Consider the following 19,114-nt stretch of genomic DNA (forward strand, 5'->3'; position numbering starts at 1 on the left):
TGCCATCCCCCATCACTTCTAGCCCCGCTTCTTCCTCTCGGGCACAGTTGAGATAAGAAGGAAGCCAGGCTCGCATGTGCTCTCAGCACAGCACCCCCAGATACCCCACAGATCTCTGTCCTGGCGTGTCACCCCGGTGTTTTTTTAAAAAAGCCGGAAGCTGCTGATGGTGGAGTGCACGCAGCCCACCAGGGCCAGAGCCGAGCCGGGTCCCTCCAGAGCGGCTCCAGGCCCGGTTGCTGCCGGCATGCAGTGGCTCCCAGGACCCCAGACAGCGTGGGTCAAGCCCTCTGCAGCTCCGTTATTGTGGTGGTATGCCGGCAATTTCACAGTTGGGCAAACAGGGAGGCAGAGGAGGATGGAGCGGGAGGGAGGTGCTGACCTCAAGCTCTCTTGTGCTGTTGGGTGCCCTCCCGGCTCTTTGCTGTGAGCCAGGGAGTGGTGACTGCCGCAGCCAGGACTAATAGGAGCGCTCTTCCCGTCTGCCTCTGAGGCCTCATTTTGTTTTCTCGGCCGTCCTGACGCGTGGAGATCAGTGCTTCCCCTTCTGTGTTCTGAGGTCCTGCCGTGTCTTTATCAGCACCTCCTTGGCCCAGAGATGCTGCCCTAACGGGGAGGCAGGGCTGGGACGAGTCCTGTGTTTTCTCTTTTCGTTGAGTCGCATATTTAGGTTTCAGAGGATCTCAGAAGGTTGAGGACGGCAGGCTCCTAAATCAGATGTCCCGCTTCCCAAGGACTGTCACCTGCATCCCTGGAGGCCGCTTCATAGATGCTGACAGAAGCTCTCTCCTGTCACAGGCGCCACCCATCCTTGAGTCTTAGAGATTTGTGGGCAGCGCCGTGTTCAGCTTTCAAACTAAGGACGCCATCAACAGTGAGCCCTCGAGGCAAGACGAGTCCAGTGTGGAGAGGCCCAGAGGTTCTCTAAATGACCGTTCTCTTTGCATAAAAATGTAGAAGCAATTCAGGGCCTGAAAATGTTTGATTATTCAGTGTTTTTCGTTGGCGTTTGCTTCGCAGGAGTGTGTGTAGAATTGGGGGACCCTAGAGGCATCTTTGGCCCTGATTGTTCTAAGTTGTCTGCTGTGAATCCGTTTATTTGTTCCGACAGAAATATAGGCCTGTTCCAAGAGTGCGAAGCCCCTTTCCGTCCTTGACTTACAGTCCATCTCTCCGTCTCTCCTTTTCTCCCCACCAGTGGTGCACACGCAGGGCCCTGTGGATGGCAGCCTTTATGCCAAGGTGGGAAAGAAGAGCACCTCGGATCCCAGTGTCCCAGGTGGGTCCCCCGCTGTCCCGGCCGCCAGCAGCCCAGACCACAGCGACCACACCCTGTCTGTCAGCAGTGACTCGGGCCACTCCACGGCCTCGGTGAGGACCGACAGGACCGAGGAGCACCTGGCTCCGGGACCCAAGAGGGGCCTGAGCCCCCAAGAAAAGGCCGAGCTGGATCAGCTGCTCAGTGGCTTTGGTCTCGAAGATTCTGGAAGCCCCCTCAAGGACATGAGTGATGCTTGCAGCAAGTACAGCGGGACCCGCCACGTCGTACCGGCCCAGGTCCACGTGAACGGAGACAGCACCCCCAAGGACCGAGAGACGGACATCCTGGACGACGAGATGCCCAGCCACGACCTGCACAGTGTGGACAGCATCGGGACCCTCTCCTCCTCCGAGGGCCACCAGTCAGCCCACCTGGGCCCCTTCACCTGCCACCAGAGCAGCCAGAACTCCCTCCTGTCTGATGGATGCAGCAGCGCCGCTGGCGACGATCAGCACGGCGCTCTTGCCCCCGATCTGGGCCTCGCCGTGGAGCCCCCGTACGAGCGCGAGCAGGCTTTCGGGAGCCGCGAGCCCAAGCCGCCGCAGCCTGTGCTCAGGAAGCCCTCCGTGCCCGCCCCGACGCAGGCCTACGGGCAGAGCAGCTACTCCACGCAGACCTGGGTGCGCCAGCAGCAGATGGTGGCCGCTCACCAGTACGGCTTCACCCCCGACGGGGAGGCCAGGCTCGGCGGCCGCGGCACCGCTGACGGTTCCGGCCTGGCGCAGACCCAGCCTAGGGTCCCGCTCACCCCTACCCGGGGGACCAGCAGCAGAGTGGCCGTCCAGAGGGGCATAGGCCCCGGGCCACATCCCCCCGACACGCAGAGACCCCCTCCCGGCAAAGCAGCGCTCAAACCCAGGATTCCAGATGTCAGAGTCGTGAATGGTACTGGCCCGGAGCTGAGCACAGACCCTTCCCCTGGCTCACCCACCCTGGACATCGACCAGTCCATCGAGCAGCTCAACAGGCTGATCTTGGAGCTGGACCCCACCTTTGAGCCCATCCCCACCCACGTGAACATGCTGGGTAGCCAGGCCAACGGCCCCGCAGCCCCAGACGGTGTGGGAGGTGGGCTGCGGGCGAGTGGCCGCCTGCAGGACACGGGAGAAGGCCCTGGCAGGGCCCCCGCGAGGCAAGGTGAGCCGCTGTTCCGTGGGATGCATGCTTGCCCGGGTCTGGGTTTTGCAGAATGGGGATTCATGGAAGAGCGCCGGGCTCGACGCAGGGTCCGGGGGAGGGGAATGAGGAGGACGGTTGGGGCCCTGGGCACAGCCTCATGGGGACAGGCAGGTAACCGTGCACTCCAGGTACCGAAGATGTCTCCTGGCTGGCCACGCAGGGGACGGGAAGGCTGTCCGTGGGGCAGCAGCCTGCGAGCTGGAGAGCCAGGGCCATGGGGGTGGCTGGAGGCGGGCAGTGGCAGGGATGCCAGAGGGGCAGGTTCCGGAGAGTCGGGGCCGAGAGGCGCGGCGGGAATCCCGGCCACCAGGCCCGGCTGCAGGGTCGCGGGCCCTGAGGGCATCCCTGTGGGCACCCTGCAGCTCTGGGGGCTGTCCTGGGTAGGAGGTGGGCACTGTGCAGGCTCTCCCCCTTAGGGCACGGCTGTGCAAGACCAGGGCCAGGCCTTCCTGCCCACCTGCGAGACCCGGGAAGGCTGGGGGTAGCTGTGGCGGACAGAGGTGGCCTCTGGGTGTACGGCTGAGTGGACGTGGGGCAGGGAGTTGGGATCCGGCCTGTGACAGGCTCTCCACGTTGGTGAAGCAGAGGCTGTGGGCCCCGGAGAGCTGGCCAGGGCGGCCTGGGAGGGTGCCCCGCAGGCCGGGGGCACTGGGACAGAGGTGGGGTGTCCGGGTCAAGGAATGGAGTGTCCATCTAGAAGCTTCCACACAGAGGAGGCGGATGGGGCCAAGGCAGACATCCAAGCCTGCTGGGGTCTGGGGAAGGTGTGGCGCTGCAAGGACCCAGAGGTCACCTCGGGGCTGAGAGTGAGGCCAGGCCCTCCCGCGTCGGCGTGTTGGCGTGCGTCCACCTCTGGGGCAGCAGCTGTTCCCTAAAAGTAAAGACAGGAGGGGTGACAGAGCTCTGTCGCCTCCCCCTACTCCCGGGTCTGACCCTGAGTGCCAAGCCAGGATAATGATGGGGCAGGGGTGCCGCTCTTCCCACAGGCATTGTTCTCGGGGCTCTTTCATCTTCTTAGGCCCCTCGGCTACAGGGGCGGATCCTGTCTTACAGTTGAGTTTCCAGAGGTGTCAGGAAGTGGCCTGCCCAAGGTCACATAGGTCATTCGCAGTAGAGCAGGATTCAGCCCCTGTGGCTGCACCCAGAGGCCCTGCCCACTTTGCAGTCAGATGGAGTGGATTTCAGACCCCCCCCCCCCACCTCCGGGGTCCAGATGGCCTGGGTTACCTGAGCTTTGCAGACCTTGGTCCTGCTTAGCTGTGCATTTGGCTGACTGTGTGGCTTTGGGTTAAGGATGTAGTCTCTGAATTTCTGTTCGCTCTCTCTGTTAAAAGAAACCCTATCACGTACCCGGCTGGTGGAAGTGCAGGACATGCTGGTCCGCACGCCCCTGTAGGGTACCTGGATCATAAGTGTGTGGCATCCCCTCTTCCCGGAGTACCTGTGCCCCTGGGTGTAAGTAACTTGGAGCTCGACGGAGCTGGAAGAGCCTCCTGGGAGTAGATTATCAGACTTTACCCTGTAGCCGTAGGACAACGGTAGTAATAGCAGCATCTAAATAGTTGGAAGGATTTGGATGTATGAATTCATGGAATCAGACACATTCAGGAGATGCTGAGTTTAAAAAAGGTTTCAGGGGCTTCCCTGGTGGTGCAGTGGTTGAGAATCTGCCTGCTAATGCCGGGGACACGGGTTCGAGCCCTGGTCTGGGAGATTCCCACATACCGCAGAGCGACCGGGCCCGTGAGCCACAGCTACTGAGCCTGTGCGTCTGAAGCCTGTGCTCCGCAACAAGAGAGGCCGTGATAGTGAGAGGCCCGCGCACCGCGATGAAGAGTGGCCCCCGCTTGCCACAACTAGAGAAAGCCCTCGCACAGAAACGAAGACCCAACACAGCAAAAATAAATAAATAAGTTTATAAACTCCTACCCCCAACGTCTTCTTTAAAAAAAAAAAAAAAAAAGGTTTCATTGGGAACAAAGCTATCTTCACCCTGTCTCTTATCTCACCAAACCTACTTAAAAGAAATTGCTTGGAAAAATTAAAACCAGAAACCTTTTTTTTGGATTAAAACCTCCTTTGAGATTTGGAAGCAGTTGGAGGCAGCTGAGTGTATAGGGGGAAAAGGATTCCAAGGCTCAGGTTACAGTCTGACAGCCTCCTTTAGTTCATTTGTTTTCCAGTTGATGGAACTCAGTCCCTAGTGACAACTTCTCCTTTATTCTTGTAGCAATAAAACATAGAGCCTGGGATGTTAGAAAGTCTCTTCATTTCCTCCACCCTTTCGTTAGCTATTCTTAAATTACCTGATAAACTCATCGCTGTAATTATTGGAATATTAATTTTAGATCTTTTCTAGTTCCTTGTCTTATAAAAATAATGACATTTTTTAAACTAAAGGACTCGAATATTTCAACAGACCCGTAAAATTCAGCACGTTAGGTTATTAATTATGCAAATTCAATTAGAGTGTTTATTAATCCATTCATGTTTGATAGGAACCTCGGGCTTTTGCCGGTTTTCTTTTATACTTTTAAAACTATGGTGATGTCAGTGGATTAGGTATAAGCAATGTGTGTGCTAATCTTCTGACACCTTTCTGAAATTTGCACGTGAGCTTCTGGTAGGAGGCCTGAGCAGCGATGAGCACCTGCCGGCGGGGCAGCTCATAGCTCACAGCACGAGGACTGGCCTTCTGACCCGGAGCTTGGCTTTCAACTCCAGAGTCAGCTCCTGTTTTAGGAGAGTGCCAAGCCGGGAAGTGTAGTGCCTTTGAGACTTGCACTACGTTGATGAAAAGGATCTGGACGGTGTAAAGGGTTCTCAGAACAGCCTGCATGCAGACTTCTGGCTCTCATTCCGGGACATCTTGTATCGATAGAAATCCCATCAAAAGAATGTGCATGTCTGTAGCTTTCGGCCACTTGAATTGAGGTGGAGAGAGAACTTCCTTCCCTCCCTGGCTGGTATAGAGGACACTGGAGCCCATTTGATTTTAATATTTAAATGTCAGTATTTACACCTCTAGGTTGCAAAAAGCTAGATCAGCCAGCAGCAGAAAAAAAAAATCACTGGATGGCATGGAAAGTCATAAAAGTGTACCACTAACCAACTGATTCTGAGTTGTGGAACATTCCAGAAGGTTTGGGGATGCTGGAACCCTGTGCTTGGAAGATGTCACACATCCATCCCCTAGGTGGGGGAGGCCAGGGCTGCCGAGCTGAGCTGGTCCACATGTGGCTCTCGGTTCTGCCGTGCTGAGTAGGAAGGGGACGATGAATCTGAAAGGCTCCATGACATTCCCAGGATGGTGGCTGTCATGCCCCAGATGCATTGTCCCATGTCTGTGTGCCTGAGGCTCAGCCCTATTGATGTGGGGCAGTATCTGGCCAGAGTGGCCTCACGTCTTGCACACAAATGGGAAGTAGGCCGGAAAGTTCCAAGACGCTGTATCTTCTACGGGAGACCCTCCCTGGCCTGCCTTGCATCTTGCCCCCAGATGCTGACTGCTGCACAGTGTCTTAATTCTGGCTGTAAATAAAGGTGTGTCGCAGAGACCTCAGCACCCTGAAGTTACTGAAATCCTTCACTCTTTGCAGATCATGTCCTGACTATGAGAAAGACCACCACTTATCTGGTGGTGGAGAGTTGGGAATGGTATTACCTGGAGCTCCTTCTGGGGCCTGCTGCATGTCCTGCACAGCTCCCGTTGCACCAGCTCTGCAGGCAGCAGCATGCCCACTGTGGCTCTGGTTATTTCTGAGATGAAAATTATTTGTGAAGGCTAAGCATCTTCTGAGAAAGTCTGCTTGCTATCAGCACAATAATAATACTGGTGAGGATGGTGGTGGTGGTAGGGATAATGATGGTGGTGATGGTGATGATGGTGGTGAGGGTGATGGTGATGGTGATGATGATGATGGTGGTGATGGTGGTGATGGTGATGATGGTGGTGATGGTGATGATGATGGTGATGGTGGTGATGGTGATGATGGTGGTGATGGTGGTGATGGTGATGATGGTGGTGGTGATGGTGATGATGGTGGTGAGGGTGATGGTGATGATGATGGCGGTGGTGATGGTGGTGATGGTGGTCATGGTGATGATGATGATGGTGGTCATGGTGATGATGATGGTGGTGATGGTGATGGTGATGGTGATGATGATGGTGGTGATGGTGGTGATGGTGATGATGGCGGTGATGGTGGTGATGGTGATGATGGTGGTGAGGGTGATGGTGATGATGATGATGGTGGTGATGGTGATGATGGTGGTGAGGGTGATGGTGATGATGATGGCGGTGGTGATGGTGGTGATGGTGGTCATGGTGATGATGATGATGGTGGTCATGGTGATGATGATGGTGGTGATGGTGATGGTGATGATGATGGTGGTGATGATGGTGATGATGGCGGTGATGGTGGTGATGGTGATGATGGTGGTGAGGGTGATGGTGATGATGATGATGGTGGTGGTGGTGATGATGATGATGATGATGGTGGTCATGGTCATGATGATGGTGGTGGTGGTGATGATGGTGGTGATGGTGATGATGGTGGTGATGGTGATGGTGGTGGTGATGATGATGATGGTGGTGATGGTGATGGTAAAGATGATAGTGACCACTGCCACACAGCTCCTGCCCTGTTCTAGGCGCTGTGTTGAAGCTTGTCTGCATCACGCCTGACCTACATGCCCACTATAATGTGTAAACAGCGTCCATCTGTCTCACTATGCATCTCATGGCTGAGCCCTTATTCCACTAAACTCAGTTTTTGCCACCAGATCAAAACCCCTGGAGGGCAGTGCCAGTGACTTACTCATTTTGTTTCCTGACATGTGGAATGTTTGTAAATAGAGGGGATCTGGTGTTGGTGGAAATGCAGGTGACCCTCCAAAGACCCATGTGTCTCTGCTGAATTGGCACGGGGACCTTAGCGAGGTTTATCATGGGCAGTGTAGGGAGCCAGTCCCCACCCAGAGGCGAGAGTGGCCCCTCAGAGGTGGGGTCTCAGAAAGCCCTGGGAGACCTTGTAAAATGGGTTGAGATGTGGTGGCGTTTCACTCCCCGTAGGCGCTCAGCACCTCTGCAGCTCCCCTGCTCTGGGCTGACACCAGACCGTGCTTCAGCCACAGCCCGTCTGAGCGCTGCTGTGGCCTCATGCCGCCCCAGCCCCCAGGTCGCCCAGCTGCACTGCAGCCCTGCTCAACGGTGGGTTTCTTGGATCACATTGTTTAAATGAGGGGAGATTTCAACTGATAGTACCCAAGCAACAAAAGAAATGACTCAATCTGTGAAGTTTATGAATCCATGGATGGCAGGAAGCCAGCTCTGTTCTCCTCATACCTATGGGCTCCTTGTTTCCTGTTGTCAAAATATTTTATTCATGGTACATCAACCCCCAACCCACAATTGTCGGACCCTGGCAGACCCCGTGTTCTGCTTGCAGATGGCACTAGGACACTGTGCCAGGGCTCCCCATGTGCTTCTGCAGACAGACAGACATCCCTGCATGAGTGCTCCTGGCAGAGAGCTCATTTATGCTGAAGGAAATTCACAATATATCAACTTTCAGTAATTGATAGTGGAAAGCCTGTCAGTTTAAATTATATGTTAAAGGGGCTTCCCTGGTGGCGCAGTGGTTAAGAATCTGCCTGCCAATGCAGGGGACACAGGTTCGTGCCCTGGTCCGGGAAGATCCCACATGCCGCGGAGCATCTAAGCCCGTGTGCCATAACTACTGAGCCCTCACGCCTGGAGCCCGTGCTCCGCAACAAGAGAAGCCACCGCAGTGAGAAGCCCGCGCACCGCAACGAAGAGTAGCCCCTGCTCGCCGCAACTAGAGAAAACCCGTGCAGCAGCAATGAAGACCCAGTGCAGCCAAAAATAAATACAAATCAACAAATTTTTTAAAAAAAGGCACATTATAAATCTGAGAGTTGATGAATCAGTTCCTTTCGCTGCAGTGACCCTCACCACACAAACAGGCAGATTCGGGTGCCCCATGTGGTCACCTTGACGGACGTCTTCCGACGTCCCTGAAAGGCCTGGAGTTGTGGCCTCTCCTGCCTGCTCTGAACTGCCTGGGCCAGCCTGCAGCTGTGGTTCTCAACCCCTCAAGCCCACGGTCCTGTTCTTAGAACATCTGTTTTCTGATGCCATCTTCACTACCCTGAAATCAGTCATAGCTGATGCAAACTACTTAAATACATAATTTAAAAAAACCTATGTAACACCCTATGTTTGTTTACCCATGTAAACAAACAAACAAAAAAAACCATGAGCGTATTCCTGAAATTTCTTATAGTAGAAGGGTATCCTTCCTAGCTTTTTGGACACAATCATTTCCTTTTAAATATGTCATTCTAGAGGAAATGCTACCACCTAACCAAGCACTTTGGAGTTCCCCAGTGGAAAGGGTTTTCACTTTTGCAATCCAAAAGGTAGGCTTTTTTTTTTTTTTTTTTTTTTTTTGCGCGGTACGCGGGCCTCTCACTGCTGCAGCCCCTCCCATTGCGGAGCACAGGCTCCGGACGCGCAGGCTCAGCGGCCATGGCTCACGGGCCCAGCCGCTCCGCGGCACGTGGGATCTTCCCGGACCGGGGCACGAACCTGCATCCCCTGCATCGGCAGGCGGACTCTCAACCACTGCGCCACCAGGGAAACCCAAAAGGTAGGCTCTTTTACTCGGCCTCTTGGTGTGCTTTTGCTGGAGCCCGCTCTCGTTCCTGTACGCTTTCCTAAGGCTCTGGGGTCGGTCGGGTCAGAGAGGGCACCCCAGAACCACTGCTCCTGCCGAGGTCTTCAACATCATTCTGCACTCTGACTAGGGATTTCCAACAGACGTCACCCAGCTCTTCAAGAATATACCCTGCCGGTGAATCAATCCCTATTTCAGCTTAAGGGAGGAAAATCTCCTTAAGTCATCCTGGGAACATTTAAGCTGGGAAGAGTGTTTGGGCTTTTTGTTGTCGTTTTCCGTTTTCCACTCTCTCTCTAGAGGATGCACATGTTTATTTGAATGAGCTGAAGTCAGGAGGCCTCAGACTAACTCTGGAGCCAAGTAATCCAAATGAATCCTTGGTGATTGTTTTTGCTCCTGGGAATTCGAGGAAGTTTCCAGAACCCATCCGTGCAAGCCTTGATGATGCAGGCTTCATTCTTATACAATCGTATAAAGATAAATAAATAGCTTAAGGGTGCTTCAGCTTGCAGTGGCCCAGATAGAAGGTGAAGGTCATGTTCTAGGAGCTCATGAGTTTCCACCTGCTTGTCAGAGCAGGCGTTTGCCGCCTGGCTGCACAGTGCACTCACCTGGGAACTTGACAAAACGCAGGTGCTGAGAGTGTCCACGCAGCTTCCGCCTCCGAAAGGCCTGGTTGAATTGGCCTGGGTCGTGGCTCGGGGCGTCAGAATTCTTCTAAATGCTCCCCACTTGTGTAACTCCAGTGTGAATCCAGGGTTGAGACCAGCCCTGGTTCTCGAGCTTGTCTGTGTATTGGAAACGTGGGAGTTTAAAAAAAATGCTGACGCCTGGGCCTCACTCCCGCGGGTTGTGACTTCACAGGTAAGGGGTGAGGCCCGAGAGTCGCATTTTTAGTGTGATTCTGGTGTGCGGCCCCGTTTGAGAATCACTGTTTCACATTTGTGTTTCATCCTGGGCCTGTGTCCCAATCACCTGGAGGCTGACCCACTGTTTGGTGAGGCAGGAGAACTTCCCCCTGCTGTAGAGCTTCAAGGACAGGCGGGTATCCTGTGCCAGAGGTCTGGGCAGTGACTCCCTGTGCTGGCCCTGCTGCAGGTGCAAGCTTTATTTGGGCAGGCAGAGTGGGTGCTGTGACCCTGCCTCACTGCTTCTCAAGTTCCTCTTTAAGTAGGATCAGATAGTCGACCGGATAAATCTGAATATGCCCTAGCACAGCGCAAGGAAAATACAGGTGTGCTCTGAGTTACCTACGACCATGTGTCTGCACTCTGTTACATAATTGGGAGTTCACTGTATTTCGGTGCAGAGTAGCCAAGGGGCTCCTGGCTTTGTAAAATCCAGTTTTCTAGTATTTTTACAGTTTTCTAGTCGTCCGAGAAAGTCGCCGCTTGCACCTCTGTTGGATCAGGGGTAAATTGGTGAACACAATGCCACCCACCTCCCGAATTAGGCTGGATTCAGTGCTAGGTGCTGAGTGCTTGACGGGCACCCCGCAGTCTTGGCCTGAAAACCCCACGTCTCCAGGGCTTAGTGGGGGCATCCGGGTGCCCCTGTATGAGGACTGGCCCTCCTGCTCTGTCCTCAGCACCCCCGAACTTTCCCGCACTGACCCCATGCCACTTTCTTGTGGTGGCCCGTGTAAGGTTGCAGTACCCGACCCCGATCTCAGCAGGGCTCCATCCCTACGAGTGGCCTGAATGACTGGACGAGCAAGCCTTGCTTGTCTCTCAGGCTCAGCGAGCTCCTACGTCCCATAGGGAAGCTCAGCCCCACCCCCCAAGCCTGGCTTGGGCTAAGGCAGTGCCTGGAAAAGCCGGATGCCCTCAGGCCCAGCACGTGTCCTTGACCCCAGCTCCACCTGTGAGTAAAGTGAATTGTTAAAATGCTGAGATTTTCAGGTCTTTGGGAGTGGCAGTGAGGGGAACACCTGGGGACACCTGCCCCCCTTTCCAGCCTGGGTAGGTGGGTGCCGAGGCCTGAAGTGCATCGTTCCGGTGACAGGAGGAAAGGAGAGAGGTCCGAAGACCAGCGTAGGGACTGGCCAGGAGTGGGCCGTGTCTGGTTGTGTGGCCATTGCAGACCACGTCACAATGCCACGTGTTGGCGGAAAAAAGCAGACCCCGAGCACGAGACTGGAAGGCAGCATTCTGTACAGGAAGAGCTGCTCCCACACCGACCCTCCACGGGCACCGCGGCCGAGAATGTGAGCGGGGCTCGTGCGGGGACGTGCGGGTCACTGGAGATTGTTGGTAACTCTGTGGTCCTAGGTTGCCACGGTTTCTGCACCGAACCCTACTGCTTCTGTGACTTGGAGGGCGGTGGTGTCCTGGGGCGTTTTCTAGTGGCCGCACCTGGGCCGAGCAGGGCAGGGGCAGGGGCACCGGCTCCAGCTGCCCTTTGCCTGAGGAAGGCCCGTGGGAGGGGGCAGTTTGCCGAGCCACCTGCAGGGTCCCAGCCGGCACAGGCACAGGGCTTTAGTGCAGCGACTCTTTCCTGCTTTCATTCAATCTCCCGTTTCCTCTTTTCTTGGATCTGATTTCTCTACTGAGAAGGAGAAATATGGTCATGGCCGGATTTATGGAGTGGATTCTTGAATACAGTTCAACTCGTCGAGTGAAATGGAATCAAGGCCCTCCCTTGGGAGGGTGGGCAGCCTGCATCCGGCCATTGTTGGATGACCCGAGGGGTGGGGGCCCCCACCCAGCGGTGCTCACGTCCCAACCTCGCGGACACCCTAGTCCTTCTCTCTTTAAATTAAGGTAACTTGTACAGCTCCTCTGAGCTTATTGGTGCAGAAAGCCACCTCCCATAGGATTGTCTCTGTATCGGATGAGAAGATCCAGCTGACTTGTCAGAATGATAGATTAATCAAACACCAAACACGTTTGTGTTTGTGGAGCTTCACATAGAGACTAAATACGGCCACAGACGTCAGGCATATTGCAGATTGGCCTCCAGACCATCGTCATAAAGCAAATATCACCTCAATAAAGTGACTCAGACAGATTTTTCTGGTTTCCCAGTGCATATAAAAGTTACGTTTACACTGTACTGTAGTCTATTAAGTGTACAATAGCATTATGTCTAAAAAACAAGTATACATACCTTAATTTCAAAATACAAAACAAAAAAAGTAATTACAGGAGTAATATCATAGACCACTGATTACAAATTACCATAGCAAATATAATAATAATGAAAAAGTTTCAAGTATGGTGAGAATTACCAAAATGTGACACAGAGACGTGAAGTGAACAAATGCCGTGGAAAAATGGTGCCGATAGACTTGCGTGATGCAGGGTTGACACAAACCTTCAATTTGTAAAAAACAGTATCTGCAAAGTGCAGTGAAATGAGGGTGCCTGTACTAGTACAGAGTTAGTTCTACTAGAATTAGAACTAGGAGAGAAGGACTTGGGGACGTCTGTGAGGTCAACTCAGAGTTCTACAAAATGTAAAGAAAACTTATTCTTCTTAAAAATGATCTGGATCTTGTGTTCCTGATTTTAAAAGTAAGACCTATTATTAGTGAACACTTTAGAAGATATATTGGGTGGGCCAAAAAGTTCGTTCCGGTTTCCCGTAACATCTTACGGAAAAACCCAAACGAACTTTTTGGCCAACCTATTAGATATTTAAAAAGAAAACTCTTCACAGTGCCTAGAATTCCACGACCCAGAGACAGACTCTTGTGAACATTTTGGTACATTTTCTTATTTTTAAAAATCAAAATGAATTCATAGATAGAATGCCACATGCTCACTTTTCCACGCTGCTCTTTTCACATAACGTTTTAGCATGTTTTCTCCCTTCACATTCCATCAAACAGGATTTTCAGTGACCGCATGAATCTTCCTCTGGCATGTTTGGTGGCGCAGTTTTCACATTTGGTTCTTGCTGTGGGCTTGTATCCTGCACTGGCTTTTGCTGCATTATTTCATCGAGCCTGGACCAGTCCTCATTTCATCCCCGAGACGTCTGTCGGACCGTCCAGTGGGCACAGAGGCAGACCTGCTCCGCGCTTGGCCAGAGGCGGACTGCCCGAGCGGGCCGGGGAGCCGGTGTCTGCCAGCGGGTGGGCCTGGGGTCACATGCCCTTTGCCCAGCCCCACTTCCACCGTCAGACCAACGATTCTCGATTCTCGGACAGGAAAGCCTTTAAACCCGCCTCCTCTTACCTTTGGTCCAGGCTGCTCTGCGCTCACCTGCTCTGGGAACTACACCCCCAGCCAGTGGTTTTACTCAAATGCCAAAGGGGTCGTTTCCAGAGATCGTAAGGAAGAAGCCATTGTTAATCTGAAATTCACTTGAGGGGTAGAAGGATTTGAGAAGCAAAGCGGGCGTCCACTGCCCCTTGGCACATGGGCAGAAGGAAGGGTCCCCGATCTCAGCCGGTGTCCCTTCCATCATCCGCGTTAGCCATTATGAATCACTGAGGTGCCGACAGCACCACTCGTCTGTGTGGGTGGGCCGCGCCGCCCAGGCCTGTGGGCCACCGTCTGCACTGAGCAGGCCTTTGGAAGTGGGAGGGGACAGTGGCACCTCCTGGCTGACCCGCCCCTCGCTTGGCACCGGTGGGCGAGGACAAGCCGCCCTGGGGGAGTGGAGTGTGCAGTGGGGGGTTTTTGTTCGGCTCCGCGGCGCACCAAACCCCTGTCTGTAGCTTGCTGTGTGGGATGGGGCAGGTCTCAACTCGAGACCCCATTTTCCTCATCGGCAGAAATGACACAGCACACCGCCTGGCTGTTGTGAGGCGGCCGGGCTCTGCTTCCCGCTTTCCTCCCGGGCAGAGGTGGGCACATGTGGGCATATCCCGGCGCCGCGGCTGCGTCGTGCACCCCTCGTCGTTTCTCCAGGAGCATCACCCTGGGGTCGGGGTGGTGCTGGGGACCCTCCTGTCTACACTGCAGTCTGATAGGAGGGCAGGGTCTGTTGCCTGCGGGGCCTGGTCTCTGATGACCGTGGTGCCTGTATCTTTGCCTCTTTGGGAAGGGAAGACACACTCTGCGGGGAGAGCGATGCTCTGTGCAGGTCACAGCCTGGAAATGGGGTCCCCTGTGGAGCTTGTGTGCGTGCCCCGACGCCTGCTCTCAATGTTGGTCCTGGCATAGACCCTCGATGTCCGCCTGTGACCACACTCTTGCAGGCCGGGGAGCAGAGAAGTATTGATCCATGATTATTGAAGAATGAAGCCCCTAGCTGCTGAACCACATGCCCTATTACTTAGGTTCAGTGAAGGCACTCGAGGTGGTATTTGATACGAAGAACACTTTACAGGAGATTTTTTTTTTTTTTTTTTTTTTTTGCGCTACACGGGCCTCTCACTGTTGTGGCCTCTCCCGTTGCGGAGCACAGGCTCCGGACGCGCAGGCTCAGCGGCCATGGCTCACGGGCCCAGCCGCTCCGCGGCACGTGGGATCTTCCTGGACCGGGGCACGAACCCGTGTCCCCTGCATCGGCAGGTGGACTCTGAACCACTGCGCCACCAGGGAAGCCCCAGGAGAGATTTTTAAGTGAAGAAAAGTCTCTTTGTTATCTTCATTTGTGCCCGAGAGAGAGAACATCAAGAAATGGTTGCAAACCCCTGTGTTCCCTAGGGACGTTTCTGGGGCCACTCACGGACACTGTCTCAGGGCCTCATCTGGAGGAAGCCCAGGACTGAGGCCACACGTGGCTCCGAATCAGCTGAAAGGACAGACTGAGTTCCCCGGCTACTCTGAAACTGGACTGTTACAGGAAACCTGAAGAGAGGTTTTAAAAGTCTAATTAACATAACATTGTAAACTGTCCTTCAGTTAAAAAAACAAATCTAAGCTTCCTTCTCTGGAGCTCCCTCCTCAGTTCTGCATATTCCCTCTTGGGCCCTGGTGCCACCTGGACATGTTTTTATAGCCGGGCCTTTGCAGTACATCCTCGAGGCTGTGCTGGCTGGTTTTTATTCGCAGGGCCATACACGGAATGGGGCTTCAGTTCCTGGAACCCTCTGGTTCAAAGGTCAGGGCTGAGGTCACGGGGCATTGAGGTCGGGGAGCATGCCCACACTCTCCGCACCTTTCTGGGGCTTCACGCCACACAGCGTGTTGGAGTGATGGCAATGTGCTGTTTCCACAGAACACCACTTATTATCCTGCATGTTGAACAGAAGCTGTCTTCCCGTCCCCAGATCCTTGTCCGGAAGGCTTTGGGGCAGTGCGGGCTCTGGATCTCTTGGCTGTGATGGGCTGCAGGTGTCAGTGCGCGATTTGGGTGGAGGTGTTCCTTTGGATGAGGTGCTCCGTGCTCTGTGTAACCCCTGCAGCCTTGGAGGAGGGCGTTGGCGCTCCGCCTCTCAGGGCAGCCAGGCTCGCACGGGCCCCTTCTGTCCCCACTCTGCACCTTTGTTGCCCCGGTGACAGCACGCGAGCCCGTGCCTGGGCCCCGATCCTGCGGGGGGCCAGCCTCTCCCTGCGGCCTCACGCCTCCCGGCGCCCGCTCCCTCGGTGGCTCCAGGTGCCCATCCGGGGGCAGGTCTGTGGCCGTCGGGCCGGTCCTGCAGCGCCGGCCTCGTGGAGGGCGGGAACCCGAGGAGGGACCCGGAAGAGGACCGCAGGACGGCGGTGGCGCTGTGTCAGTGTGCATGTGTTAAACCCATTTTATGTCATCCTCAGCCCAGTTTTTCTCTGCAGGGGAGAAAAGGGGGCGAGCATTGTGCTCGTTTTTCACATAATGAAACGGGGGCTGGAGGATGCCCTGCGGCTGGTCCTCCAGCTGGTGAGGGTGGACACGAGCCTCCAAATCCCGAATCCTAATGCCCTCTCCCCTCGCCCCTCCAGGCCGGGTCTTAGCGGGCAGCTGTTGGAAACGGAGGAAGGATGTCAGGAGGGGTGGAAGGATTCTTCTGGGAGGTGCCGGCCACTCGGAGACCGGGTTTAGATCTCGCCCGCTGGGTCACCAGCTGAATGGCACCCAGCAGATGTCCTCCTGTGTGACACGGAGGGCTATGCCCGGCTGGCCTCTGTCCTAGGAAGGGACCCTCGGGAAGCTGGAGGGTTTGGGGGGGGGCACCCGCGAAGGAGTCGCACTCCTCTCCTCACTGGGCACAGCTGTTGAGTGTTCTCCCTCTGTGGACGGAGCTCCCTTCATGCGGCAGCCTTTGAATTCCACGCAGCTTCTGAAAGGCCCTGCTGAGGGAGGGGCACGACGCTTGCCGGGGTGCTCACGTGACAGCGTGTTCACAGCCGCGGGCAGAGTCTCTCCAGATGAGCCATTGGTAATTTAAACCCCACCTTTAAATGCAGTGTCATCGTGACCGTCACAGTTGTAGGGATTACATCGCTTAAATCTGAACTGTAGGGGAAACCCTTAACACGTCTGAATTTTCAGAGGATATCATCGATAGAAACATTGCCATCCTAACAGCCTGCAGCAGGTTTCCCAAACCACCAGTCGTGAGAGTCCACAGATCGATTGCAGCCCCCGACCCCTCCCCCATCCCCCATAAAGTGAATCTTAGTTGGTTGGAGCAGGGCTGAGGATCTGTGACATTTCTTGCACTGGACAGTGGGACAGTGAATGCCGACTGTTGGTGCTTGAATTAAGCTTTTTTTCCCCCCAGGATTTCTTGCTGTTAAGTGTCAAGCTGTCACGTGCAGGGTCCTCACTTAGCCCTGAAGCTCTGCAGGTGGTGTGGCCTTCGGGCCACTCTGGCCCTGACGGGGCGCGGGCAGACAGGGCTCGCACACAGCTCTGGCATGCTGTAGGTCACACCCAGCCTGGTCGTATCCCAGAGCCCTGGGTGCCGTCCTAGTGCCTGGTCCTGCCCAGAAGCCGGTTCCGGAGGGAGTAGGCCGGCTCGCCGGGGCTGCTTCCTCCCTGCCCCGTGAGTCTGAGGATGCCCTCGGTTGCACGTCCACGTGCAGCAGCCCCCGTGGCTCCCCTGAGCAACCAGTGTGGACCAGCTATGAAATACAAAGTATCTCTGACGCTTGGAAATAAAAAGTGTACAGGTTAACAATTCTGATATCACTATACCTGTATACTGGGATTGAGCATAAACAAATAGGTGATTCATAGAGGTCACAAAGAACGGATACAATTTTTTTTAAAGTTGCAGGACAACGTATCAAGAAGGTGACCATTTGTGTAGGTAAATGGATATGTATTTATGTTTGTGACTCAAGGAAAGATTTCTGTGTCTCTGGTCTGAGTGGTCGTTACCTCCTTGGCGGTCATAAGGCAAGGTGCAGGCACTGTGACCCCAAAGTTGACCGCAGATGCCCTGAGAAGGGGAAGACGGATTATGCGGGCAGAGGTCTCAGACTAAGTCCCAGGGCCTGTGGCCGTCAGGGGGCCCACCCTGGGTTCTGTGAAGCTTGACCACCACCAAGAATCTGTCTTGCTCGCTTAGCCAGGGGAAAGAAGCCTTGATCCTGGGTCCCAGCCTTTCTCTGTTCCTTATGCTTCCTGAGCACCTCCTGTGTGCCGGGCCCTGGGGAACCGGCCAGGCACGATTCCCTGGTGGAGCTGACGCTGGGAGAAACAGCCAGGAACGTGGACAACGGCCAGTTCACACAGTAACAGGATGAGCCTTGAGAGGGTCACGCTGGGTGAAAGACGTCAGACAGCAAAGGACGTGGAGTGTGTGATTCCGTGTACATGAAGTGTCCGGAATAGGCAAATCCGTAGAGGCGGAAAGTAACTTAGTGGTTGCCAGGAGCTGGGGGTCGGGAACGGGGAGTGAACGCTCCCCTTAATGGGCGTGGATGGGGTTTCATCTTGGGTGATGAAAATGTTCTGGAACTGGAAAAAATAAAACAAAGAATGCCTCTGAGAAGTTTTAAAGTCAGTTTTAACTGAGGGTCAATGCTCTCCTCCATGATGAAAACGCCTGCGGCCCACGTGTCTCTCTCCTAACAGGTGACGAGCTGCTGGGCGGAAGATTCCGGAAGCTGAGCCTCGAGCAGTATGACAGCAATGCTGGGGAGCAGCCAGCCTTCTCCACATGCGGCTGGGGCAAGACTACCAGTGCGGAACAGGCCCCAGGCCTGGCGCCTTTTCTCTCTTCAGACAACGCCAAGGAGGTATACGCACCCCGCCCCCCAGAGCCTGGCCTGAGCCCCGTCCCAAGTCACCAGTTCAGTTCCCCACCCGCCTTCGCCCCCGTCTCACACATGGCGTTCCTCCCTGAAGGCAGGCGGTGTTGGGGGGAGCCCAGCTGTGCACCAGCCGGGATCCTGGGTGGGATCCCCGCTCGCCTGAGAGAGCCGTGCGGACGTGCACCTCACTCACTGCGGTCATCTGAGCCTCTGTGTTCTGATCTGTAGAATGGGGATGAGGGGCCCAGCATGCAGGTGGGTCGTGAGGGTAGAGGTCTCAGAGCTCCATGGCTGGACGGCGGCAGCAAAGGGCAAACAGAAGTCATCGCAAAGGACCCCAAGTCCCCAACCCAAGGCCTCCCGGCGTCCCCGGGAGGGAGGAAGAAAGCGGGTCCGCGTGGATGTGTGCTCCGTGGGGAGATCTACAGAGCATCTTTGGGGAGGCGTACTTAAGGCTTTTATTCAGAATTGAAGTAAGACAGGTTGGCAAACCCCCAAACGATGAACCCTTTGAAATTAGGGTTTCATTGACTCTCATGGTGGAAAAGTTGGAACCTAGAATAGACGAGAAAAGAAAGTCACCAGTAGTCTTAACACACACACACATAGAACCAGTGCTAATATCTGGGCTACGTCCTGCCAGCCTCTTTTCTGTGCCTGTGTTTTTAATTCATTGGGTATTTTGCGTATCTGTGGACACACTTACCCTGCCTTTTTCACTTAACGCTCACTTTCCCTCTGCTGCACAGACTCTCTGCTAACTCCACTTATGAGCTGTGTAATGTTGACCACAAGACACTTCCCTCTACCTTGACTGTTATTGAAGCTTCTTC

At 54.7% G+C, this 19,114-nt stretch overlaps 1 protein-coding gene across 4 annotated transcripts in view; it reads left to right on the plus strand.

The window, feature by feature from the left end:
• Positions 1-19,114, plus strand: part of TNS3 (tensin 3) — a 228,205-nt gene that overhangs the window by 153,346 nt on the left and 55,745 nt on the right. For all 4 annotated transcript variants that reach the window (XM_067745699.1, XM_067745698.1, XM_067745696.1 and 1 more), the window contains 2 exons: positions 1,199-2,458; positions 18,103-18,266. In XM_067745699.1, coding sequence (XP_067601800.1) covers positions 1,199-2,458; positions 18,103-18,266 — 1,424 coding nt within the window. The remainder of the gene's footprint in view (positions 1-1,198; positions 2,459-18,102; positions 18,267-19,114) is intronic.

The sequence above is a fragment of the Pseudorca crassidens genome, chromosome 8 (assembly GCF_039906515.1).
Source record: "Pseudorca crassidens isolate mPseCra1 chromosome 8, mPseCra1.hap1, whole genome shotgun sequence".
NCBI lineage: Eukaryota > Metazoa > Chordata > Mammalia > Artiodactyla > Delphinidae > Pseudorca > Pseudorca crassidens.